This window comes from Physella acuta, unplaced genomic scaffold (assembly GCF_028476545.2).
Source record: "Physella acuta isolate Inbredline_101_S28 unplaced genomic scaffold, ASM2847654v3 ptg000760l, whole genome shotgun sequence".
NCBI lineage: Eukaryota > Metazoa > Mollusca > Gastropoda > Physidae > Physella > Physella acuta.
Window position 1 is genome coordinate 66,854 of NW_026732278.1, and position 26,914 is coordinate 93,767.

Consider the following 26,914-nt stretch of genomic DNA (forward strand, 5'->3'; position numbering starts at 1 on the left):
ATTAATCTATATATATAAAAAGCAATGTATGTTTGTGTGTGTGTGTGTGTCCTTTATGCATTACTACACCTCTCATCACATCGCCGTGAAACTTTGGGAAGTTGTTGAGAATATTCCTGGGGAGGTTTCTGCGAAAAAAAAAATTCAAATTCGCAAGGGCGGCGCCACGGGAGGGTGCGATTTTTCTCTATATACGGTATATAAAAATAATAAAAGTGAACTGCAGTGACACCATTCTCACAATCGCCATGAAACTTTGGTAAGATGTTGAGAATACTCCTGGGGAGGGTTTTGCGCAAAAAACATTTTCAAATTCGTAGGGGTGGCGCCCCCGTAGGGCGCGATTTGTTTTTTCTCTATATACGGTATATAAAAATGAAGGTTGGTTTTGATTTGACACCGTTCATCCGATAGGCATGAAATTTTGGGGAGTTCATTATAACACTCTAGGGAAGGGTTCTGTAAAAAATCATTTTTAATTTCGCAAGGGCGGCGCTGCGGGAGGGTGCGATTTTTCTCTATATACGGTATATAAAAATAGTAAACGTGAATTGCAGTGACACCGTTTATCCGATAGGCATGAAACTTTGGGGAGCTCATTATAAAACTCTATAGAATGGTTCTGTAAAAAAACATTTTTAATTTCGCAAGGGCGGCGCCACGAGAGGGTGCGATTTTTCTCAATATACGGTTTATAAAAATAAGTCGATTTTGGTGTGACACCGTTATCCGATAGTCATGAGACTTTGGGGGAGTTGATTAGAACAATTCAGGGAAGGGTTCCATAAAAAAAATCCTTTTTTAATTTCGCAAGGGCGGCGCCACGGGCGGCTGCGATTTTTCTCTATATACGGTTTATAAAAAAATATTGTATAATATTGCAAAGGCGGCGCCCCCCGGTGGGGGGAGCGATTTTTTTCTCTATACACGGAATATAAAAAATAAAACTCGGATGCGGTTCATCCGAGTGCCGAGAATTTTTAGGGAGTAGATCAGAATACTCCCGAGAATATTTCTGCGAAAAAGAAAACTTAAGTTTCTTACGGGCGGCGCCATATAGGGTACAACTTTCGTCAATACACTGTTTGGCGCCCAGAGTTTTAGAGCGACTAAGTTGGCACTTGGCATACGTTAATCGAGCGTCCTGCATAGCGAGTAAGGGGTACTACTATATTCAGCGGTAAAACTACAACAGGCTTCTAAAAATAACTTTGTAACGCGAGGAAATCCTTCTGTACAGTTTCGTCACCTTGCGAAAGATGAAAAAATAACTTTTTGAATCTGAGGAGCCTACTGTAGAGTTTCGTCACTTTGCGAATGATGCAATAAGCATCTATTATTAGACACTCCAGTCAGAAATTGAGATCGAGCATCTTATAATAGACCATTAGTAACGCTAGCATATTGCATCAGTCACACTGATATTTAAAAACACGTCAAATAATTTTTTTACGTGTAAAAGAAAAAAATCCTGTTCATTTGTGTCACTTTAGCGAATGACGAAATCTGCATCATTATTAACAGGATGCTATTTGGCCGATGGCGTCTGTTAGTTTTAAGGAGCCAGGGGTCGTACTCCGCGTCTATGCGGTAGTGTAATCGGGGGGTGGGGCCCTGAGAGCGCCCCTCTACGTCTCTGACACAGAGGCGGTCACCGAAGTGTGTTCTACCATATATTTCGGCGAGTGATTAATGTACACTCAAGATTTTCATGCGGTAGTGTAGGTAAACCCGTGTCCTGGTGTTTATGATCCAAGAACAGGCATTGTTTACATTTAAATAACTCATTTTTTTAGAAAAGAAGGTCAAGTGTCTAAGAACATATAATTATAATTGATCACGCGTTGGTGAAATCCTAATATATTTCGTCAAACTTTCTTCTATCCCCGCGGCAACGCGCGGGGGTCGGGTACGCTAGTCTATTATAAATGTTTTTAATTATTGCCAAACAGAATACAGAAAGAGCTAATTCTGAAAGATAAAACAATTTCCAAATAATAGGTCTCAAAGTATGCATATAACATGCGGTGAGATATTCCACTGGTAACTCGCTTGATCTTGGTGTGTGCTACAGAGCACCCTTCGCTACGCAATCTCCCCCTTAATCAGCTTGATTCCCTATGTACAGAACCGGATTTAGACTTCAATAAGACCCTAAGCTATTTTTTAAATAGGGCCTTTAAAAGTCTAGATGTTATATGCAGAGTTTCTTCCAGCATCTCTTTGGGGGGGGGGGGGGGACGCAAACAACTGAAGTGAGAGAAACAAAAGAGACTACGACCTCAACGTCATCTTCAATAACTGCAATGTTGGAGATGTAGTGTTGTGTCTGGTGGAAGCAAGGAAAGTAGGCGTGAGTGGGAAGCTTGCTCACGGACACTGGAAAGGTCCATACTAAGTGACCTTCTCTTTGAGATATAGAACAAGCTGTGATCGTCAATTTCTAGTGCTTCCATGCACAAAGGACACTGGTAAAGTAAATGTTTGTTATTAATATTGTTCATATGAATAAAACTGTAGCACACAAAAACTAAGTTCATTTATTTTATAGAAAATCTTATAGAAATGTACATACCTCTGCCATTAGGCCTATATTACGTTTTGAAAACCTATACTAGTTAAGAAGCGACACCGGCTTTGAAACAAATCGGTCCGTCAGAAGTAGTCGAAATTTCGCTCAGCAGTTTCGAACCATAGAAACACGGCATACGTTTTTGATAGCCTAGCCTAACCATCTCATTCTACACTAGGCCTAGCCTAGGCCTAATGTAAATGTAAAACAACAACGACCGACTGTAGCCCTACGCGCGGTGTTTGAGCTACACCGGAAGTTTGGTTTCGAAGAGTTGAAAATTTAGTTAGGCTATTCTAGGTAGACCTAGATCTAGTTTGAATTAGGCAACGGAAGAATACTGGGTTTGTATACATAATATCTCAATTCGTAAGAGATTCACAATCAAGAAACATCCGTGACCGCGCTACACAATAGTGTTACATTATAAAGGATAATTTGAGGGTAAAGTATGTTTACTTAAATTAAAAGTAAATGAGATTAGGGATGTTTATTTCGTAATAATGCAACGAACATCAACCATAGTTAGTAAATTCGTCCAAAATTACTAGATCTAGATCTAGATCTAGATCTAGATCTAGATCTAGTATGGATTTTGGTAAAAAAAAACACTAATCTTCACATAAAAATTACATATTCTTGTAGAGCTCAACTAGATTATATGAAAACAAATCAGAAAAGATTTTTCTGTCTATCTCAAATAGTTTTTTTTAGCGAATTTTTTTGTGGGGTGGAATTCCCTTGTTTTTGCGTTGGCCAATGGATACAAGCGAGTTGACGAGATTCCTTCCGTAATGACTGTTGTTGACATGGAATAAAAATGTGCTTTTTTAGATTTAGGACCATAAAAATAATAAATGATAAAATTTTATTAAAAACTTAAGCCTAAAATTAATTCAGAAATTTAATATTTTTAGAATCAATGCTATACAAGTTGCAGATCCAGAGAACTTGAAAATAATTTGAGTTTAAGTAGTCTGGCGCATTGCTTAGATGGCAGGATTGACCTCTGACCCTGAAACGTCACGCATCGTTTTCTGACGGTTTTTCCGTTTATTTTAGGGGTCCCATCCACGACAAATGAAAAAACTGTTTATATCGCAAATTCTCATCATTATTTTAATGCAAATTGCTAATAAAATGGATAATATGCCTTAGAATGCCAGAAAAAATCGCAAGATTCGTGGTTGTAAATAATGAGAGGATTTCTAGTGGAGCACTCTCCGTAAAAACTGAACCGCCGCCAAAAACGACCGACTAACGGGGAAAACGGCTCGACTAACTGTACATTAATATATAATTGATATATTTATCATGTATATTTACAGTATTTTTTATTACTTTTTCTAAAATCTTCCTCGAGGATGAGGTACCCACGCTGACATTTCTATCCGCTATTTTAAGTATCATGACGTCATTGTTACGCTAGTTGCCAGACTGAAACAACTAGTTTTTGTTTTTTACGGAATGAACTGTTAAGTCTAGTATTTTAATTATAAATCAATTGTAGCATGTGTGGAAAAAGTAAAATTATAGACATTATTATTGTATTAGTAATTTTATTAGTATATTGATTTTTTCTTCACTGTGGGCCGACCGTTGCTGCATTCGTGACCGGTGGTTGACCTCGTCAACGCCGCGTGGCCTATTCGTTTATATAATCAGTGTTGCTCGTTCAGTGGCCTTTTTCAGAGCTAGGCCTAATTACGGGCGATTTTTAGACTTAATTGATTGGCCGTTAGCCTTTTTCATTGCTGCGTATTGTAAAAAATGCTCGTTCAGCGGCCTTTTTTTTGGCGCTAAATAATCTGTTTACGGGCATTTTAAGCGTTTATTTATTTATTTTTTTAAGCTAGACGTAGATCTAGTTTAAAAAATATTTTTTTTATACAGCTGGCTGTCTAGCATGCCTGATATCCGAACTTAAAAAAAAAAAATGACCAAACTAAAAAAAAATGACCAGAAGTAGGGAAGTAGGTCTCTTTTTCAATTTGCTTGAAGAAGAGGGGGGGGGGGGGGGGGAGAGAGAGAGAGAGAAGTGAAGACACCGACCATCTCGTGTACGCGTGTTCATTCTATGACGTGTACTGTAGGCCTGCTGAAGTCACGGTGACCCCGCGACCGTGGTGGGATTTTTCATACACAGGATAGTAAACATAAGCAAGCAATCACGCGAGTGACGATGTTTGGAGATTTTATTTTTAAAAAAATCACATACGTCATGTTTTCAAGATGAAAAAAATGTAATGTAAAAAAAAAAAAGACACTAATACCATGTATGAACCTCAGCTGCCACACTGTTGACTCAATATAATGTGATTGAGTGTAAAATGTATTTGCATTTATAAACTATCTTAACTATTACTATCATATTATATTATGCATATTTATTATTTAAAATTAGAATTTGAAATAAAAATATTTATTATGGTCGTTTGATTTATGTAGGTGTTCATTATTTCTTAAAATGGTATGAATAAAATGTAGAGTAGAATTTAATAAATAATAAAATAACTAGATCTAAGTTTTATTATCAACCAGTTGCTTTTTGTTATTTTCCGGTGAGTAAATGACCTAAGCTGACGCAATTACCATGGCGGGAATTAAAAGCTCGTGCACACAAGTTCACGGCGTCATGTTATGCCGGTCCAGGAGCAAGATTCTTGTTTTGTCATTCATTTTCCATTCTAGCTAAATTTTCAAATTCTCTTTTTTCTCGTCAACCGAATAAGCTAGATATTTAAATGTGGTGTCAAATGTTCTCTTAAGGGGTAAGGAACTTAATGGTGTATTTGAAATGACAGAATATTTTATTTGAAAAAATCCATAATTCAACCTAGTTTAAGGCTACTTTTCTATTTATTTTCATCAAGCCTAAGTTATAACCCGATGTTTCACTTTCGTAAGACAAACATTGATTGGCTGTAAAGGAACTCGTGATCGATTTCTGACAGCCCCACTTTATAGTTATTTTGTTTACAAAACTTTGCAGATCAAGTTTTTAAATAACTATGCAAATTTAAACACCTTGACCTATTTTTTCTATTTTTAGCTTACAATGTGTACAATAAAATTTATGGCGGCCATTGTTTATGTCGCCATTACACGTTGTCACAGACTGTATTATTATGTATCTTTATTATATTGTGTTTTGCATGAATGAAGAGTACCTGGCTAGCGGAAGGACTGTCTGAGCGATCGTCATGTGTTTTTCCGTGTTTTGGGTGAGATCGCTCATTGACGTAAGGGGAGAGAAAGTGGTGAATAAAAGGGAGAGCGAAAGGTGAACGGGTGTTGTGTGCTAGAACTGGAACCTGAGGACTGTGGCTGTGAATGTAGGATGTTACTACGACACTTTGTTTCTTGACTGTGATTGTACTTATACCAGTTGTGACCATGGATTTACTATGGATCTATTAATTCTCTGTACAAAGTGTAAATAAAGTTATTGTTTCACAACTACTGTTGCTCGTATGAGTATATTGAAGAACCCACAATAACAACAAAGAATACATGTTGTTACATATGGTGTCAGAAGTGAGCGTCTACTGTTACATTGTCAGAAGCAATTGAAGAAGTGATGTTGTTACATTGGTAAATTATATTGAAGTCTAAAATCGTCAACGAAGTTACAGTGTTACTACAAGTGATCAAGAATTGTCACATTATCATTGTAAGCAGTTTTCAACGTTTTTGAAGTGGTCTTCCACTGTTTACCAAGTACGTCAAGTTCTTGAAAGTCATCTATCTACACTCAAGTCAGAAGGGTTGCTGTAGTCAAGTCAGACGTTTTGTTCAAGTCAAGTCATCAACGTGATAATTTTTATCACCTTATTTCGATATTGTCTCACCAATGTCGAGTAAATATCGTCTGTGTGTTTTTTCTGTTTGGATTTAGCCGATCAAGTCTTAGTGTTTCTTTTCTACTGTTTGGATTTAGCTGTTCAAGTTTTTGCTATATGGATTAGCTGTTCAAGTTTTTCTACTGTTTGGATTTAGCAGATCAAATTTATTCTTGTAACTGTTCCTAAAGATGTCTTATCTAAAACTGGACAAATTTCTACTCTGTAACAGGCTACTAGAACTATTTTGAATTTTTTCAACTTTTTGGAATCAACAAAGTGAACTATTTTTGTACTATATATGTACTATGAACTTTTCTTGGATTACCAGATGTCTGTAATCAACTAAAACAAGCCAGAAACCAAGAAAGGGTATTGTAAATTAATTAACATTTATCTATTGTCAACTAATGAATTTATATTTTATGTCATAGAAAATATAGCAAAATGTCAAGTCGTACATATTTTAAAGAGCTAATGAAGGAGCTCGACATTCCGATGGTTAAGATGTCAAGACTAGAAGAATATATGGAAATGGCGAGGGATCTAGGCATTAAGAAGATGAAGAAGAAGATAGCCTGGGCAACCAATCGACTTGAACAAGACAGAGAAGAAGAAAAAGAAGCATTGGACAAAGAAACAGAACAACCCCGACTAGTTCACGAAGAAGTAATTAGAGAATTAGATGATGAGATAGAAATAATGCGTGATAGATTAAGAGATGCTACATACAAACATGAACCAAAATTAGAAAGTCAACAGGCAGAACTTGAAGAAGTAAATATTGGCAACCTTTGGAATGAAGAACAAAGTAACATAGTCCAGGAAGAATTGAAACCCAAGGATAAAACAGAGGTTGAAGTTAATAATGATTTAAAGGTGACAGATACATTAGAATGTTTTAAAATTGACTCTTTATTGACTCAAACGCAGGTACACGAGAATATTATTGAAAGTTGTATCGTAAGTCCATCAGAGAATGGTAGTCAACAAGAAATAAGTCCATCAGATAATGGTAGTAAACAAGAAATAAGTCCATCAGTGAATGGCAGTCAAAATGATTTAATAAGCCCATCAGTGAATGGCAGTGATGATTTAATAAGTCCATCGGAGAATGGCAGGAATCATGATAAACTAATGATGATTAATGAATCAGTGAACTTAATAAGCCACAATGAAGAGAACGTACCTATTGAGGAGTTACTTAGAAATCTGGAGTCAAACTATAAAGAAGATATACTAGAACTCAAGAATAAATTTAACAAAGAAATGGAGAAATTAACCCAGAAATTTATGTGTGAATTAGAATCAATAAAGAAGCACAAGGAAGTTAAGAAAGATGAAACAGTAACTAGAAACTACAATGTCATTGATGCACAGAATGAAAGTAAAAGAAATTTAGCAAACAATGAATACAGTCAACATGTTAATAAGAATGTCATTAATGTCATTAATGCACAGAATGAAAGAAAAAGAAATTTAGCAAACTATGAATACAGTCACCATGTTTATAAGAAGCCAAAATCTAGATGTTTTTACTGCGGAAAAACAGGTCATTACCAAAATCAATGTTGGCATAGGTTGGCAAATCAGAGAAGAAACAATTATGTACACAGAAAGTCATGTGAGAAATACAGTAATTTAAGAAATAATGTATCAAGTTCAAATCAGAATAACAAAAGTGTGAATAGGTATACTAATGGAAGTTACCGACGCAACACATATTATGAGAGGCCAAAGCAATGCCATAATATTTATATTAAGTTGGTTGATGAACCAAACGAACGTACACAAGGCAAGATAACTACTGACGTTGTTCAGAAACCAGAGGAGAATATTAAAACAAATGAAGTAACACAAGTTACACGAAATCTAGGAAATGATTATGGTAGCACAGCTAAAAGCTACAATTTGAGGGAGAGATGGCATACAGGTCATCGTCAACTGCACGAGAACGATTACTCATGCTATAGAGGATGCTAAGATAAATTATCAATTGACAGTTTATTAATATTATACAGTCTGTAACTGTAATATATAAATATCAAATAATGTGTTTGAGTAAACATAAATTGTGTACTATATCTAAAGAATGTAAACTGTATTATGTTAAACCTATTCTATACTATTAATTAACAGGAAATAATGTATAAAGTAAAAGTTAGAGACTATTTATTCCGCATAACAATAAGACGGAAGTCTCAATGATGAATTGTGTATTAGTCAATACCTGTGAAAGGCAAGAATGTTGTTGTGTTGTGACCTAGATATGACTGAAATGGGTCAACTAGGGGAGACAACAAAGTATATTACTCATGCGTGGTAATAACATGCCTTGATGATAAGGTTGTTTTACTACATAGGATATAATTATTTAATTCATGTCTTTAAGTATTTTAACTATGTGTTGTGTTTTGGAATTAAGTCCTGTACCAAATTAGTTTGGTATATTATTTATCCCAACTGATGTAGTTTTTTTACAGTTACTGGGTAATTGAAATGTTTTTTTTCTCCTATGTGAATGTATATTGATGCATTAAATATTACATATAATGCTTGTACATTTAAAGTTTCTGTTCAAAACACTGACATATTTTAATTATCACTGATATAGTCACTACATACTGTTGTATTTGTATGCACTATAAATTAATGACTACAAGTGCTTAGTCTAAAATGAATATATTTTACTCTACTTTGAATTGTACACACTTTTTTGTTGTCTGGCACATGATCCTGCCCTACCAATATAGTATTTATAAATTTTGTTACACAAAATTTTATTCGAAGGGGGGACGTGTCACAGACTGTATTATTATGTATCTTTATTATATTGTGTTTTGCATGAATGAAGAGTACCTGGCTAGCGGAAGGACTGTCTGAGCGATCGTCATGTGTTTTTCCGTGTTTTGGGTGAGATCGCTCATTGACGTAAGGGGAGAGAAAGTGGTGAATAAAAGGGAGAGCGAAAGGTGAACGGGTGTTGTGTGCTAGAACTGGAACCTGAGGACTGTGGCTGTGAATGTAGGATGTTACTACGACACTTTGTTTCTTGACTGTGATTGTACTTATACCAGTTGTGACCATGGATTTACTATGGATCTATTAATTCTCTGTACAAAGTGTAAATAAAGTTATTGTTTCACAACTACTGTTGCTCGTATGAGTATATTGAAGAACCCACAATAACAACAAAGAATTCATGTTGTTACACACGTGAAAACCATATTATTTTTGCTTTTTTTTTTAATTTTTAATTTAGTTACCGAAAATATTAAAAACATCAAATACATCCAATCTTTAGTAAAGTCCGAAAAAAACCAGACAGACAGGATTTTATAACCATTTTAATTGTAATTACGCCGGGCACGATTTTTAAATTAATTTATGCACCTCTCAAATACCTTTGAGACTTTTCTCGCTGGTGTCCATTGTGACAAGTCATGGTAAAGTAGGTACCCGGCAAAACATGGTTAGCCACTATCGCCGGCGGCAAAACATGGTTCGCCACTATCGCCGGCGGCAAAACATCGTTCGCCACTTTCGCCGGCGTCAAAACATCGCTCGCCACTATTTTATCTATTACCTTCCTTGCCACTTTCGCTTTCAAATTGTAAACAAACGTATTTTTATAAAGGTAACAAATCTGTGCAGCATATAACTTTTGGGTAAACCTCCATTTTAGCGTATTTTATTCCCCGCTTCACGTTCACCTCCAGTTGAGCGTATTTTATTATAAACACAACCGAAACACACAAAAACGTCAGGAAAACACTAGATCTACTTATTTTTTTAATGAATGTGATTTTTAATTAGAAAAGGTAAAAAAAAACATAAAAAGCATTAGAACTGTTCCAATTAAATATCGAATCTCGTGTAATCGTCAGCGGGAGAAAAAGCCTTACACGGTCGCGGGTTCACCGTGAGTTCACATTGACATTGAATTATCAGCATACGTCATAGCTCGGGCAATTGCTATTTGAAATTGTGTTGGCCTCAGTTTTGGGGTCATTGTAAGTTCATTGTTTATTTATAGTATCATGCCTGGGAGATACTTGTAACAATACAAACTTAACCGCCTTGCAATTGTAAGTTACGTTTACGTACTTCACCCATTGCCATGAAAATTCTGACACACGAACATTGCACATTCAATATTCTAAATTTGGATTTTTCTCAAGTTTTAACTTTAACAAAAATAAATTATCAAAATCTAAAACAAAGTCAGTCTCTTTGTTTTTTTAATTCATTTTTATTAATTTGTTAAAACAAAAATTAAAATACAATACAAATAAATGAATCGTGTTTTCCTAATGTTTTGGTGTGTTTCGGTCGTTATAATAAAATACGCTCAACCGGAGGTAAACAAGCAGCGGAGAAATAAAATACGCTAAAATGGAGTTTTACCTAACTTTTGTGCGCTATGTCCAAACAACTTGATTTTTTAAAACAATAGAGGGTAATCTATCGTTTTAGGTACGTAAAATCGCCCGCGACTAGTAATGTGAAAAACAGGTGACTCCTTACATTTTAATAATTATTTCACATTTTGGGGAGGATTTATGTTTTGAAAAATACAAAAATGTTTCCTTGTTTCATTTATGTACCTGTTTTTAAACAATTGAATTAAAACTTTTCAGTAATAAATGAACACCAGCGATGTTTCTAACAGATGCAACCATGCTCATTTACTATAGCAGCCATCTTGTTAAAGTTTTATTTTTATAGACTTATAGCGCGAGATTCAGGCGGAAGTCACTCTATTTTACAAATGGCTGCTGTTTATATAGAAAATCTTGCTTGCAGACACTGCTGTTTAAAGTTAATTTCTGGCCTATATTGATATATTTAGCCATTGATTTATGTTTATTATTCATTTATCTATAATATTTGACACAAACATATCACAATATACTTCTATTACAGCCTTGACAATGAGGTAACGTTTTCGTACATTAATAGCCGCGGGTGATTTTACGTACCCAAAACGATAGATTACCCAATAGAGAAAAGTAGTGTAGAATTCAAATAAAGCAATCAAATTCCCCCTTTTTATAAAAATAAACAGTAGGGAGTAAATTAAACTTACCTTATTTTCACTGAAACACTCCACCTTGAATAATCCATGAACAAAATTTAAAAAAAAACAATAAAAACGCAAAATGACAATTTTTTAATGAAAATTCGATAATCGCACGAAAATTGGTCGGGCGATAACTAACACCGAGCGATAAAAATTACGAAACTATAGCACTCGCGTCGCCGCAAATTCTTGGCGTCTGGGTAACGGGGACAAAAAACTCGCCGCGCGGGTTAAAACGAGATGTAATCCTAGTACCTATGGTATAGTATAGGCCTACCTGACCTGAATAAATTAAGCATAGTTATTTTAGTTGCAGTTGTATTTTGTTCATATTTGCAGAGTTTTTTAGCTAGAATGATCCCTAATGCTGTTGAAATGAATAAAAATAATACAGAAGTTATATTTTTGTGTTGGCTTACTCCCATAACCCCAAAAACAAAAACTGTGCTGCGCAAATATGAATAGGGTTGCCAGGTGTCCAGTTTTGAACTGGACAGTCGAGTATTTGAGCAGACTGTCCAGGATAAATATAAATACTGGACAAGTATATGAATAATACTCTGTTACCCCCCCCCCCCCCCCCCTTCTTCTGCTTTGCGGTATACCTGAGAAGGGAAGGATGGAAAGGTGTCCAGTATTTTCGGAAAAGGTATCTGGCAACCCTAAATATGAAATATGAAAATGTTTCTAAAGCCATATTTTATATAAATACAGCAAATGAAAGAACTACTAAGTTAGAAATCTAATCTTATGTGCATATAATATTATAATTGCCTCATTATTTTGGGCGGGTGAAGTAGAGTTCATCTTTAAGCCATTTTGTTATAAAACTGCTGTGCAAATTAGGAAAGTGTTTCTAAAGCAATATTTTATATAAATACAGTGAATGAAAGATCTACATAGTCAGAAATCTAAAGTACCTAGTAAATGACTTGAACACTGTAATCCTAATATATAACGGGCAACGTTCACACTTCTCTCTCCCTCTCTCTCTCTCTCTCTGTCTGTCTGTCCGCAAAATATTTTCGCCGGACATCATGTCAGAAACTGCAGCGATATATGAAGAACTTTATACGGACTTTTGTTGAAAATAATATGTTAGATGTTTTAAATGTATAACCACAATTTTATTTAAAGTAGAAAAATAAAAATTAAAGGCGTATGCGAATGTAGAGAAACAGTATTATTTATGCAACCGGAAAAATGTATATACTTGGGACAACAACGCATTTAACAATGACGTCGCTTATTGTTTACACTAAAAAAAGAGCACGAAACTGATGACGTCATCTTCCGAGTTAAGAATAAAAAGAAATGAACTATTTCATTCAAATATGATTTAGAGCTATGTACGCTATGAAATGTAGACTATACAATACGATATTCTCGGCCTAAACTTAAAAAAATTATTTTATCTATTTGGATTCTAGATCTAGATATTCTAGATCTAGATGATCTAGATCTACTGAAAACTAGACTTACACAGATGTAGACCCTACCTAGATCTAGAATCTATTCAAATAATACATTTCTATACTAAAGTATTTCAGGCCTTAATTACTTTATTGAAATCTTTGTTTATCTATGCAATTTGCTAATCTCTATAATATATAAAGCAAAGTTGTCGGGTGGCCAATATGGCACTTCACGACGCCGCAGGCGCTTCAAATTTGGCAGGATCTTGCCTTGGGTTGGCCGAAAAGTCTACGATGGGGGGGGGTCAAAACTGACCTCGACTGACGGGCTATAATTCGAACAAAAATGTCAGCGTAGGAACCTCTTCATAACTCCTGAGGTCGTAGACCGACCCTCGGGCGAATTAATTAAGCATTCAAATTCTCAATGTTTTCGAAAGCCTAAGCGAAGCTGGGCAGCATGCCTAGAGTGTATATAACTGCCTTGTTATTTTGGGCAGGTGAAGTAGAGTCCATATAAGCCATTTTTACCTTATACAAGTCCATATGCGTCCACAAAAGTCAGTTTTATTTCAGACCCCCCCCCCCCCCCCCCCCCCCCTGTGTGTGGAAGTCATAAGTGGATGACCCCTAATTCATAATTTGTGAATTCTACACTAAGTTTAAAAAATACAGACTCTAAAAAACATTAATAAAATTATGTCATATTGTAACTTGTATGAATTTAAATAAATTTCGTCTAAGTAAGCCTATATTAATTAAAGTGTTAACTGATGTCCTGTAGTTTGTCTGTGGGTTTATTAAAATAGGTTTAGTTGAAATTTTTAAACCAGTCAGAATTTTAAAATAAACAAATTTTAGTTTGAAGATCTGTCCTTGTTGGGTAAAGAGTGAAGTTGTAAAAAAAAAAATAGGAAAATTGTGGTAGCCCTAAACCTGAGATTGTGGCTTCTTTTTGTAATTTTTATAGTTAAAATTGTTAAAAATTTGTTCTGTTCAACTTTTTTTCAGTTGCTTTGAGTCATCATGTCAATTCACCCTAATCACACAATCTATATTAACAATTTGAATGAAAAGATAAAGAAGGATGGTGAGATTTTTAGCCCTTATTTTTTTAGGACTATTGCTAAGCTAATCACTACTATCCTGTAAATGCCGTAATCTGAGATTGTTATATAGGTCGTATTTTCATTTTCCCTTTCGACTTTTTCTAAAAATTTTGCAGAACTCAAAAAGTCTTTGTATGCCATATTCTCACAATTTGGACAAATATTGGATATTGTGGCTCTAAAGACCTTGAAAATGAGAGGACAGGCTTTTGTAATATTTAAAGAAATTAACAGTGCAGCAAATGCTTTACGATCAATGCAAGGTTTTCCATTTTATGATAAACCTATGGTAAGTAGTTTTAAGTTTACTTTTTTGGGGAGGTTCAGAATGGGAATTTTTTATAGCTTTGCAAAATAAAAATTTTGAATGTGTATAAAGAGATCTAATGACATTATTTATGTGTTGCAATGGCGTAGTTGAGAGGAAACATACATTAGCAAACAAATATTTTATTACGGTACATTATTTAATTTAGCACAGCCCATTACAGGTCTGTGCCCCGCTGTTGCCCGGAAATTTTGAGTGGTACAGTTTGGTGTGCCATCGATGGCACTACTATGTATAGTACTTTTATTTAAGCGTAGTAGTGGAAGTCTCATTGGTAACGAGATTTTGAAGATACAGGTGGCAGAGGAAAATATCAAGTTTTATATTACCTTGTTTTCCCTTTGTTCTATTATTAGTGGTCCTTTTTCTAAGATTAAATTTGTTTTTTGTTGTTTTTTTTTTCTCAAAATTACAGGCAATATAATTCGTGAACTAATTAAAATGCCTCTGAAGTTGAATTGGGCTTTATTATGTAACTATTGAAAAAGAAAGTAGCTCATACAAACTGGAATATCTAAAGCTTAGGGCTACAGTCAGCCGTGTGGGAAGTAAAATAGTTATTTAGGTTCAAATTTAGTGTAATGGTTGCTTTTTCTAGTACCTGAATGCAATGGTGTTTCTTGCTCAGATGTCAACCTGTGTGGCACCTAGAGGTGCCCGTTGGTGTCACACCCACCCACCCATTGATAGGTCTAAACTTTGCACTAGTAATAGTAACAATGTTTATCTATAGTCAGATAATAAAACGGCTTGATACAACATTTTCTTTATAGCAAGTTTACGTCATAGTATCACCATCTCTCTCTTTCCCCCACCCCCGTCGAGATTTATCAATTTTGCTCTTAAAATACAATTCAACTACAATTAGTCTTTAATTTAAATGGAATGATCTTTTCTATATATTTTGCTATTTTTACGTTGGTGTCACCTGGTGCGATCTGCACCTCCCGCCCTCACTACACCTCTGCATGAATCTTGTACTTTTAATATAAACCACACATAACCCCATGTGTTTAACAGTTGATTATTCTGTTTTGTCAATCAGTTCACTCATTTACAAATGTAGTTCTGATGTTAATATATTTTTATATGTATTTGCTTAATTAATTAGAGAATCCAGTTTGCTAAAAAAGATTCTGAAGTAATTGCTAAGTTGAAGGGAACTTACGTTGAACAGCCCAAAAGAAGCAGAGATAAACACGAAGAAGAAGGTGGTAAACGTAAAAAGAAATCAAGGTATTTATTTTTATATTTCAAATAAAGTTGGTACATTAAGTTGTAATAGTAATTTTCAAATTCTTAATGACATTATTATTTTTTTGTAGGTCTCAGGGAGCCTCTGATTCAAATCAGAATGCCACATCTCAAGGTTCATCAACACAAATTGCCCCTAGACGTAAGTTTCAAATTATTTTTAATTTTAATACAGAAATGATGGATAGGCTGAAACCATCCTTTTCAACTAAGAAATATAATTCATTGTGGCTTTCAAAAACAGTGGACTACTGATTTTTTTTTATGGAAAGCAAAGGATAAATAAAAGTTTATTCTTATTTTTACCTCACCATTACCTTAGAGTTAAGATTCTTAAAATTAAAAAATTTTCAGCACCACCTCAGTTGAACACCTCTGCTCCAAATGCTCTTGCTTCTATGCCTCAAAATGCACCACCTGCAATCAATGCCATTCCTGAGCAGCCTCCAAACCAGATTTTGTTCATCACTAACTTACCAGAAGAAACTACTGAGATGATGTTGTGTATGCTTTTTAATCAGTAAGTATATTTAAGTCAGTTTTTAATTACCACATGTAAGCTAAAATTGATCTATTTCGCTGTGGCACGTTTCTTAAAATCTGTGTTCTTTGTACAAACTGGAATAAGGTAAAGATACTATAGGTGTTAGGTACCAAGTAAATGTATTTTTTCGTTGGTTGAAGTTTGAAATAATAAGCATTTATATTTACATAATTGTTTTGGAGTTAGGGTTTTTTAATAATGTAGTTTGATTTTTAATAACTTTTTTAATACAATCTCGTTTATTGGATGTTATTTAATGTTGTACTATTTTTCATAGATTCCCTGGATTTAAAGAAGTTCGTCTTGTTCCTGGTCGTCACGATATTGCATTTGTTGAATTTGAAACAGATGTTCAGGCTGGTGCTGCTAAAGATGCTTTACAAAGTTTCAAGATTACACCCACTAATGCTATGAAAATCACATTTGCTAAAAAATAAATCAGCTGTATTTAGTAAGTAAAGAACCCTTTCAGAACTTGTCAATTATACTCAAATTTACTTCTAGCAACTTACATCAGACACCATTATTAGCTGGGTGGGATCAAGGAACTCCTACATACTTTGACATTTAATCTTTAGATAGTATGGTCATCAGAAGTTTTTATGCTGCTGTTAAATACTTATTGTTCTGCAGTTGTACATTTAGTTCTTACATTGGAATATTTTCATGTACTATGTCAACTTTATACAAAGATGTTTATGTTATGGATAAATTGGCATTTTGAGAATTTATTCATAGGATACATAATTGAATTTGTGTTTATTCTTTGTATTAATATGCTATTTATTGAAATTGTGATGGAGATAAATTAGCTAAAAGCAGTATTTATGATTATTAGTTGGTTAGCTCATGGCACCAATCACAGGCTGCAGCAAAAAGGTTAATCGATTTTTAAAGCACTTCTATTACTTCTAAGCTTTCTTTATTATTTTTTAAATGCTGAACGAATTAACTTAGAAAATAATATAGTAAGCTTGTTACTTCTTTTAATTTATTATATTTTTTAAGCATTCCAATTTTTCTATTCTCAGGGGTGAGTTGGGCAGCAATTACCAAGTTTTATAATGTCAGGTAAAATTTTAAAATGGATCAAATTGGCTGCCTAAAACAGCTGCTTCAGCATTGCACACAGTCTTTACTTGCAAATGTTTTAAAGTGATTTTATTTACTCCAACATTTGCATAAAGACATTGCATTGTAGCTGATTTCAAGCAGCATTGCACTATTGGCAGACATTATTTTTAGTGCTCAGTTTGATAATTTTTTATTTGTTCTGTAATTAAATTCTTAAAGACATTTGTTTATGAAGCAGATGCTCTGCTGATTAGTTATTTGTACATTAAAAACTTTGTATTTTATGGTTTTGGTTTATTTCTTTGTTGTGCTGAATGTCAGGTGTCATGAAAGTATTAGCCATTATATATATACATATATATATATATATACTAGCTGCATACCCGTGCTTACTTTTTTTAAATGTACCAACTATGGAACAGAACAAAACACAAAAGAAAACCATGCAATCGCAAAATCGAACACCCCTGATTCAATTTAGTCAAGGACTATAAAACTGTCTGGAATAATTATAGAAATAGAAAGGTAAACGTGGGGGACCTTGAGAACTGGATTCATAACTTCTTGATTACAAAGTAATAGTACGTTCAGTCAGTGTATAAAATATCCGTGTTTTGCCTACCAAATTGCACTATCAATCCATGCTAATTATATGTTGAGGTCACACCTTACGATGTTAGCGCAATATATAACTAGGGGTGTCAAACTTATTTTTTAAAACTATCCCAGAGCTTTTTTGAAAGTTGCTATGTCAAGAACTCCTGGTTCTAAGATAGTGGGCACTAAATTTTTTTCATATACCTCAAGTCAAATAGTAAAAAAGTTGTGATGTTTTAAAAATTGGTTTTTAACTTTTTTTTTCCAACACCCTAAAAAGTGCCATGTTTGAGAGGTTATATATGTAAAAGTATATGTCGCAAACAAAATTTAAGTTATATGTATGCCTCTAACAAGTACATTTGAAACACATGTTTGGTCAGAAGAGTGCAGGGGTTCACAATCTGTCGAGAATGCGTCTTTTTAAAAAAATGTACAAAAAATATATTATGACACCTACAGTAGATCTGAATACATAAAAATAAAGGATAATCATAGCTTTTAACAGGTAAACAGCGTCTGTGACTATATACGATCCTATGGTGGCTGGAACAGTGCTAGGGTCACATAAAGAAATTTTTGTTGAAATAATTATTAGTCTCTAGAACCAGTAGTACATTTAAAAGTAAGAACATTTATTTAGAATGCCTCAGACGATGTATCTATCATTTATGTCATAAATATATATTTATGCATACCACTTCTGCCATAGAATTGTATCCAGTTGCTGATTGCAGTGTATCCTATAAATATCAATTTATGGTGTCAACATATTTGCTTAATTGCTATCCTTGATGTTTCTAGTTCATTAACGATCTGGTGACAAGGTTTAATCTATTACTATTGCACAACTTTTTGACTCCTAACAAACTTATCAGAATTCGCTCTAAAGTTTACTTTGATAAAATATTTTTAACTACTTGCCTTATTCTGATGCAATGTGCTTTCCATTTTTAGTGGTTAGATTGTGAGTTAGGTAGTATAACTAGTATGTAAGCATAAAAGACCAGTAAGTTGAATCTTTTCAATTCAAATAAGATTATTGTCCAATTTGTTTCATAGGTGAATTTCATATTCTGGTCAATAATAAGATTGAACCCGACAAAGTTTTTAAAATTAACACCTCATTTTGCATCCACTAGACCAGGGGTCTCCAAACTTTTCAGTCCGAGGGCCGCATTAACTATCAAATTTCAGTTCGGGGGGCCAGTTTCTTCCAGGCATGTCTTTGATTTTTCTGGGCAAAGTTCCTCAGCCATCACCAACAAACGATTTTTCCTTGGACAAAAAGATCTCCGCGGGCCGGATGAGAGGACTTCGAGGGCCACATCCGGCCCGAGGGCCATAGTTTGGAAGACCCCTGCTCTAGACGTTTATATAACTGTTCTGGGTGAGGTTGCCTATTGTAAAATTCAATAAAAATCTTTAAGGCTGGGCTTTCAGTTTCAATGTTTTGTAATTTTAATTAGATCTTAAAACAATGGACGGTTTATAGACATAGTACTATTAGTAGGCCTATACTATAATTGTGTTTCAAAAATATTAAAAAATAAAAATAGTTGAAGAAAAAACTTGACAAAATGTTTTGGGGAGAAAAACTTATAAACGAAATGTTAATAACTTAACTGAATTGAGTATATATACTGATAAAAATACATGGATGTATTTATAATAAAATTATAAAAAGCTAAATTATTTTGAAATTTGTAGAGGTATATCAGGAGGTTCTTCATCTGAATCAAATTCAGCACCTGCCTCCTTGATCCACTGCCCATCCCAGTCTCTCTTCCATCCAGATCTGTAAAATGGACCATATTATAGTATAATTTAAATATTATAAACAATAAATAATTAGGATGCAAATCAATTCTCTCAATTTCATAATCATTCTTATGTCAGGTACTGATTAGTTTAGTATGCAGTTAAACTATTTCTTACCCTTGTAACTGTTTGAGCTTTAATGTGACTGAATTATCTTGACTTGATTTAGTTGTATTTGTAGTCTGAAGAGGAGAGGCTGAGATACTTTTATGCAAGGCACCATTTCTTTGTACCCGGGAAAGTGAATGATGTGGATGGTTTATTTGAAAACTTTGATGCTTAATTCCAGTACCAAGTCTTATTTTATTTTGAGTTGTATGCTCTATAAAGCCTTGGTTACTGCAAGATGATGTGCTAGTTTCAGGAGCTGTACGTCTTGTAGACAAGTATGGTTCTAGCTTTGTAGGAGCTTCTGTTTTACTTGAAAAAATATTTTTAAGTTTACAGTCATGTAAAATGGGACCTTCCATTTGTTGTTTGCATACATCAACAGTCCAATGTGATTTATGTGTTATAGAATTTGAAGCAGGTGTCAACTTGGAATTGGAGTGTGAATTTGTCTCATCATTAAGATTTATTTTCTGCCTCTGTTCACCAGAATTTCTTTTAATTCTTTTAACTCTTGGGTTGTAAGGTGATGTCAGTAGTAGCCCATTAGTACTTTGTGTATGCTGTTCAACCAAAGTCAGTAGGTTTAAAAATTTTAAAAGGTATTACTATTACAATTTAAAGGTAGGCTATAAATTAAAAGGATATTTTTTGTAAAATTAAGATACAAATAATTGACACTGTCCACTTGGCTATTTTAACACTATTAAAACTGTGACAACACAATTGTAAATCTTTGTAAAAAAATTGCTTTATGCTAAGATAGTGTAAGTATTATCCTTAATTTCTTATTCTAGTGCTATATAATTGATGCAAAGTAATCATGAAAGTAGAATACATTGAAGTTTCGCCTACTTGACCAACTTGGCATTCACTTAGTTGTACATTTTGGAATTTGTTAATGGACTCAAGCGAGAATAGTCTCAAAGGTATTTGAGAGGCCCATGAAATATTTTAAAAATCATGCATGGTGTAATGGTGTAATAAAAATTAATATGGTTCTGACTATTTGGTTTTTCTGACTTAAATGAGTGGATGTAAAATAGAATAGAATCTCGAGGAAAAAAGAATTGCGCACTAAGTGAACGACAAACAATATGTGTATAATACTTTAATAGTGCACGTGTATAATACTTTAATAGTGCGGAATATTATTATACTTTATAAATTCATATCCTTTTTTTTAAAATCGGAAATAGCGTAAATTACTACTTCGAATCAATTGAAAAACTAAAAGTAGAATAAGTTCAACTTCCAGTTACCAGAAATTGCTGAAAAGTTGACACAGAACTACAAATTTGATATAATACTTATATATGAAATTTCATCAACCTAACTGTAATGGTACTCAAGTTATCATGTTCATAGACACACACAGACATATGAACAAAATTGCAAAACTATGTTTTTCTGACTCAGGGAGGTGTAAAACGTCATATCTGTGAAAATCTATAATAAATTATATAGAGCTAATTCTATGGGGAAAAACCACATACCTCAGTAACAAGAAATCCATTATTAAGAAATGTTTCATGTTTTCTCAGTGTTTTAAGTTGTTGTACCTCTCTCTTTTTTTCTTTGTAAGTTTCCAAATCTAATAAGAAAGTACCATCAATGTGCTACTTAAAAAAATAAATAATCTCAAGTTGACAAAGGGTCAGGTTTAGTTAGTTTAGCAACTCAAATAAGACTGACAGTCAACAATGGTTCTTACATTTGTTCCACAACTACTCAAGTTAACCCATGCATTTTTGAGGACTTACAGCAATCATACAAATCCAATAATAAGTAAAACTCTTCCTTCAGACCTAAAGATCCATAGGGCAGATGAATTAGCATTTATATGTCTATTGACTTCGTTATATCAAGGTATGGTGTGGCCAGCACTAAGCTCAGCTGCCTTTAGTTTCCCCAACATGGTTCAGGTACTCATCAGAGCTGGGTGGACTCCGGGACATCCTACAATCCTGACCGAACGCTCTACTTTTCAACCACATTGTCCTTATAAAAATCATAGATAATTAGATTAGGTATATCACGAAAACTACTGCTTCTTGATTGTATTTGTATAACCAAACTACAAAATTCAATTTTGAATATACCAAAACTCACAAGAAAGATGTTTTTTTCCATTTCGATGAACGTTCAAAATATTTACTGTATCAAATATAGGATTGTGAGGGCACACTGTGCAAGCAAACCTAAATTAAAGAGTCATTAAAACAAACCAGTTAAATTATTTTAAAATGATAAATGTAGCTTCATTATGTTTCTTGAAATGTTAATTACAACAAGCCGACCTGCGGCGTATCATACACCGCTATTTAGTTGTTTTATTTTCTACGTTTCAGTACTTCATAATTTGTGAATTCAAAAGTAACAATGCTGCCACTGAAAATAATTGCTTTAAAACACTATCGTTAAGGACGATAACTCCCCCACCCTCCTTTCCCCCAACCCCATACCCTACCACCCCTGTGAAAGCAGCCTCCTCTTAGTTACCTCCCCTAAGTTTAAAATCGTTTCAAACTAAATTATCTGCCCCTAATAGCCGTCACTTAACCCGGCTTTACAATTGTAAACATTTAGCGTGAAACACAGCTCACCAGACCATGTGGGGGTTGTAGGGATATGCTTAGTAAGGAAGAGAGGGGGCTGCTAGACGCGCTTACAGCTTGGTGTTTTCTAGGGTATCCAAGAAGAGAATTATATATATAGATGCTAAAATTAAAGTGAATTATTAATTCATTTGACACTTGAGAACTATGATAATTGATATTACATTATTACTATTAGTCTTGCAAATAAGCTTTTTATCCATTTTATCTGGAGTTTTGTGTAGTCAGTTGCCCCATCCCTTCTTAAGTTTTTTGAGTACTCAGTTTAAAAGCCTACTACTGATATTATATGAATTCTCTTCCCCCACTCCGAAGGTTTTCTCAAAATTTACTTCTAATTCCATAAGAATAACATGCAAAAGCATTTAATGGTTTACACCTCCTTAATTCAACCAGTATTTTTCGCCAGTACATTAAGCTCATAAACTCTATTTCTGTTTCTTTGATAACTTGCTTACTGCAATGGTTCAAATTTTATATAGAATTTTAGACACCACATCCACATGGGCTTAAATTCCATCTCTCAAGAGTTGAATTTTTCTGACCTCTTCACCCTACTTTAAAGTTATAGATGGATGACCCCCAAAATTGGATAGCTCAAGAAATAAAACTGACATCCTTGGTATTTTACCGAGGTCTTCATTTATATACTAAATCTATACATATAATAAAAGAATTGTTATTGATAATGTGCATTTATGCAAAGTAAAAAAAATGTACCTTCCATTACACAGTAATTTAGCCTCATCTGCTGGAATGTCCTCTGATAAAAGTTCTTTAATTCTCCTTTTCTTTTGAAAGAGGAAAAAAAACACTAATGTTAATTAGGAAATTAGAATAAGCATTAAATTAAATAATTTTTTTTTTTCATAAAAAACGTTTTAATAACAAGCTTTTATGTAATAATGCACTAAAAAGTAGAAAATAAATTATACACTACTATTTAAATTACTATAAAGAAAAGTGTGGGTCACTTAGTAAGAGACCCACGCTTTTCTTTATAGTTATTTAAATAGCAGTGTATAATTTATTTTCTACTTTTTAGTGCATTATTACATAAAAGCTTGTTATTAAAACGTTTTTTATGAACAATTTTTTAGTACTTTACACTTGTTTCATTTACACTAGATTTTCATGACTAAAAACCATTGCGCACCTATTGAACGAGATGACGCATGTCTAATAGTAATAGCGCGGAATAGTTTGATGAGACAGCCTACTAATTTGGACAAAATTTTAATTAATTCATACAATATTAATCAGGCCACCAATTAAGTCAAATTGAATGTCATGATGCATTGTCTTCATGTCTTGACCCACGTACCAACTACCAACCGTAATTGTCAGTTAAAAGTGCCTGCAATTTCGCTCGGGCATTTCAATCTAGACAGACTTACAACAGACAGAGGAAGTGAGTTTAATAAAAGCTTGTAAAAAGGTGCTAATCCATAAATAACTATAAGAACAAAAATCAACTTTTAATTTATTTTCAAAATGATAAACTTTTCACACTTTCATTTTTGCTATTTTTACACTACTTGAAAGCTATAGTTATGAGGGTTAGGTGAATGAATTAAAGATATAATTTAAAATTGTATAGGCCCTATATGCTACATAGTGAATGCCATTTCTAAACATTGTAGTCTGCCAATTAATTGTTTGGAAAATGGTACTCTATGATCACTCAGATCTACATAATTGTTTAGATAACACTAACCGTCCCTGCACTGGCCCCTGTAAAGGACCATGACATGTGTGTTTAGTAATCAGCATATATCCGGCATAGCCAACCCTAACCACAACCAACCAAAAAAAAAAAAAAAAAAAAAAACGCAAACATAACACAAACAAAAACCTAAATGCAAACATAAAGAAAACACAAACACAAAAGGAAACGAAAACAAACCAAATCCAAACCCAACCACAAACCCAAGCAAAAAAGCAAACGAAAACAAACCAAACCACAAAGAAAACACAAACCGGAACATAAAAAGTGCTCAAAGTCTAGCCCGGGGCACCAAATCGCACTATGCTGGGGCGCCGTCTGATCAGCCTGTTTCAGCTTAGTAAACGACTATAGTATCCCAACTTATTCAGTCTTTTGCACTCACTTAAACGAACCATAGCGAACAGGGGAAGGCCAGGGGTGCCAAATAGCAACCTGCCGGGGTGCGGGAGGACGCCCGGATTTAATTCACTTAAAGACTATAGTAACCTTTCTTAGCTATAGTCTATTGCACTGATTAAAACGAAATTATGCACCATAGGGCTCACAGGATAGCCCAGGGCACCAAATTGAACCCTGCCGGGGCGGATGCGCCTGTTTCAATTTACAGAAACAAATATAATACCCCAAGCTTATCTGCAAACAGAAAAAAGTAAACAGAGAACATTTAGGAACTGGCTTCTTAACTGTTATATGTGTAGTCGTGTTGTGCGTAAACTTGCACGAGATACAACACCGACCTAGACCTTCCTGATGTTGTGTATAGCTCCAAAGTTAAATGCTGCGAGTAGGGGAGGGGAATTTAACACCAGAATATTTTTTTCCCAATAGTTAGGTCATCAGTAGTTCATGCATCCTAATGGGGTTGAAAGTGTAACTTTATATTAAACTAGGCGAGAGGTGGAGGTCATTTAAATGACGGAGCTAAAGTTCTAATAGAAGAATACAGGGATCTCATAGCTTGAAAGCCAGCATTTAATTATTTTCATTGTGATTGAGTACAGCCCTTTATTCTAGTTTAATGCACGAGTAGGCTACTCATTACGAAATCTAAAAAATGTAGTTGTGCTACCATGCAAAAGTAGCCTAATAAGTCTACTGAATGGGGTAGGTATTTGACTTTGTTTATTTAAATGCAGATCCCGTTAGCCTCAAAATATTTGGATACACATTTTAGTTATATCGTAAGGATTAATTTTATAATACAATGCATATATTCTGGCAGTTCTTCAAGTATTAGTAGTTATTGGACTATCCATAACTTGTATTTCAAAGATTTATAATGAGCTGGATGCACTCGATGTTTTAAGTGCTACATTCGGTAGCTGTTACTTTGTGCATGACAGCATCCCCATAGTTCATTGGTAATGTAAACTGAGCTTGACGAGACTCCCATCGCCAAGCAATCGTATGTAGATAGACCCAGCAAGCAGTGTTTCTTCCAGACTTTTTTCGTTTTAGGTACGTAAAATTGCCCACGACAAGTAATGTGAAAAACAGGTGGCTCCTTCATTTTTAATAATTATCTCACATTTTCAGATGGATTTAAGGGGAAGATTATAGATACCAGTGTCCAATAATGGAATCTTCTATAAAAAAAGCGGTGTTGGGTTGCTAGTAGTATTGTAATCTCGACTAATTTTATGGTTAGAAATTAGGGTTAGGCGTATGGTTGGGGTTAGGGTTAGTCAGCCATGTATTGTGTGCATTTAGTTGACTACTAGTAACCTAACACCCCTTTTTTAAAGAAGATTCCATTATCAGACACCATTGTAAACATTCTCCCGATTTATGTTTTGAAAAATACAAAAAATGTTTCCTTGTTTCATTTACGTACCTGTTTTACAATTGAATTAAAACTTTTCAGTAATAAATGAAGACTAGCGAAGTTTCCAAGAGATGCTACCATGCTCAATTACTATAGCAGCCATCTTGCTTAAGTTTTTTTTAAAACTTAACGAGATTCAGGGGAAGCCACTCTATTTTACAAATAGCAAATCTAGCTCGCAAAAACTGCTGTTTAAAGTTAATTTCTGGCCTATAGGCCTATATATATTGATATATTTATTATTTAGCCATTCATTTAGGACTTAGGTTTATTAATAGTTTATTATTCATTTATCCATCTTTTTTTATAGTCTATACTCTCTATAGGCTTAAATAGTCTATAATATTTGACACAAATATATCTAAATATTATAGGTACTTCTATTAACTTTATTAAAGCCTTGACAATGAGGTAACTTTTTCGTACATTACTAGAGTCTAGCCGTGGGCTATTTTACATACCTAAAACGATGGCTTACTTCAACTTCAAACTGTAATACTTTTTTTAGTAGTGGTAGAAACTAGACTAGTACTACTAGATCTAGAACTAGACTAGTTATTTTTAGTTAACTGTAGTCACTAGTAGATCTAGTTTAAATCTATTCTAGATTCTATTAGATCTAGGATTCTAGTAGTACTAGAATAATCTTATCTAATCTAATCATTCTAGACTTCTACTTCTAGACTAGTGGACTTTGCGTCAAATTCTAATTTAGTAATTTAAAATTACTAATTTTACTTTAGGCCCTAGATCTAGATCTAGAGTCTAGATCTAGATCTAGATAATAACTTAATAATAAGATATTATTAATTATTTAATTGATCCAGCACTTACTCTTAATATACTCAAAAGATTAACGTCATCCCCTTCACGTTTAAAGGACATAATAAATCCTGTGCTAATTAGGATCTAGATTCTAGATCTTTTATTATTTTAAAAACACTAGATCAGTAGATCTAGATCTAGATCTAGTCTAGAAATCTTCGAGACTGTAG

General features: G+C 34.0%; 2 protein-coding genes across 3 annotated transcripts in view; one reads left to right on the forward strand and one right to left on the reverse strand.

Moving 5' to 3' along the window:
- The first annotated feature begins 2,858 nt into the window (after window positions 1-2,858).
- On the forward strand, window positions 2,859-17,505 carry LOC131950389 (U1 small nuclear ribonucleoprotein A). 2 transcript variants are annotated; one of them, XM_059312499.1, is made up of 8 exons: window positions 2,859-3,016; window positions 13,924-14,002; window positions 14,138-14,310; window positions 15,461-15,585; window positions 15,675-15,745; window positions 15,958-16,123; window positions 16,425-16,598; window positions 17,179-17,505. In XM_059312499.1, exons 2-7 carry the CDS (start codon window positions 13,939-13,941, stop codon window positions 16,582-16,584), a joined length of 759 nt encoding a protein of 252 aa, XP_059168482.1. In that variant the 5' UTR covers window positions 2,859-3,016; window positions 13,924-13,938; the 3' UTR covers window positions 16,585-16,598; window positions 17,179-17,505. The 2 variants fall into 2 exon arrangements, with proteins under 2 accessions (XP_059168482.1, XP_059168483.1); XM_059312500.1 differs by having other exon boundaries at window positions 2,866-2,916.
- An 861-nt stretch (window positions 17,506-18,366) lies between these two features.
- LOC131950413 (sodium channel modifier 1) overlaps window positions 18,367-26,914 on the reverse strand; it is a 37,878-nt gene continuing 29,330 nt past the window's right edge. Inside the window, exons 2-7 of the mRNA XM_059312552.1 lie at window positions 26,754-26,864; window positions 23,086-23,156; window positions 21,860-21,948; window positions 21,244-21,341; window positions 19,757-20,310; window positions 18,367-19,616 (exon numbers count right to left, since the gene is read on the reverse strand). Of these exons, the coding sequence (XP_059168535.1) occupies window positions 19,511-19,616; window positions 19,757-20,310; window positions 21,244-21,341; window positions 21,860-21,948; window positions 23,086-23,156; window positions 26,754-26,804 (969 nt within the window). The 5' untranslated portion in view covers window positions 26,805-26,864 and the 3' untranslated portion in view covers window positions 18,367-19,510. The remainder of the gene's footprint in view (window positions 19,617-19,756; window positions 20,311-21,243; window positions 21,342-21,859; window positions 21,949-23,085; window positions 23,157-26,753; window positions 26,865-26,914) is intronic.

Excerpts from the sequence above, each read along its gene's own strand:
- LOC131950389 (XM_059312499.1), top strand. The coding sequence starts at position 13,939 with ATGTCAATTCACCCTAATCACACAATCTATATTAACAATTTGAATGAA. Across the intron at positions 15,586-15,674 it reads AAACGTAAAAAGAAATCAAG|GTCTCAGGGAGCCTCTGATT; the intron begins GTATTTATTTTT and ends ATTTTTTTGTAG. Across the intron at positions 15,746-15,957 it reads AACACAAATTGCCCCTAGAC|CACCACCTCAGTTGAACACC; the intron begins GTAAGTTTCAAA and ends AAAAATTTTCAG.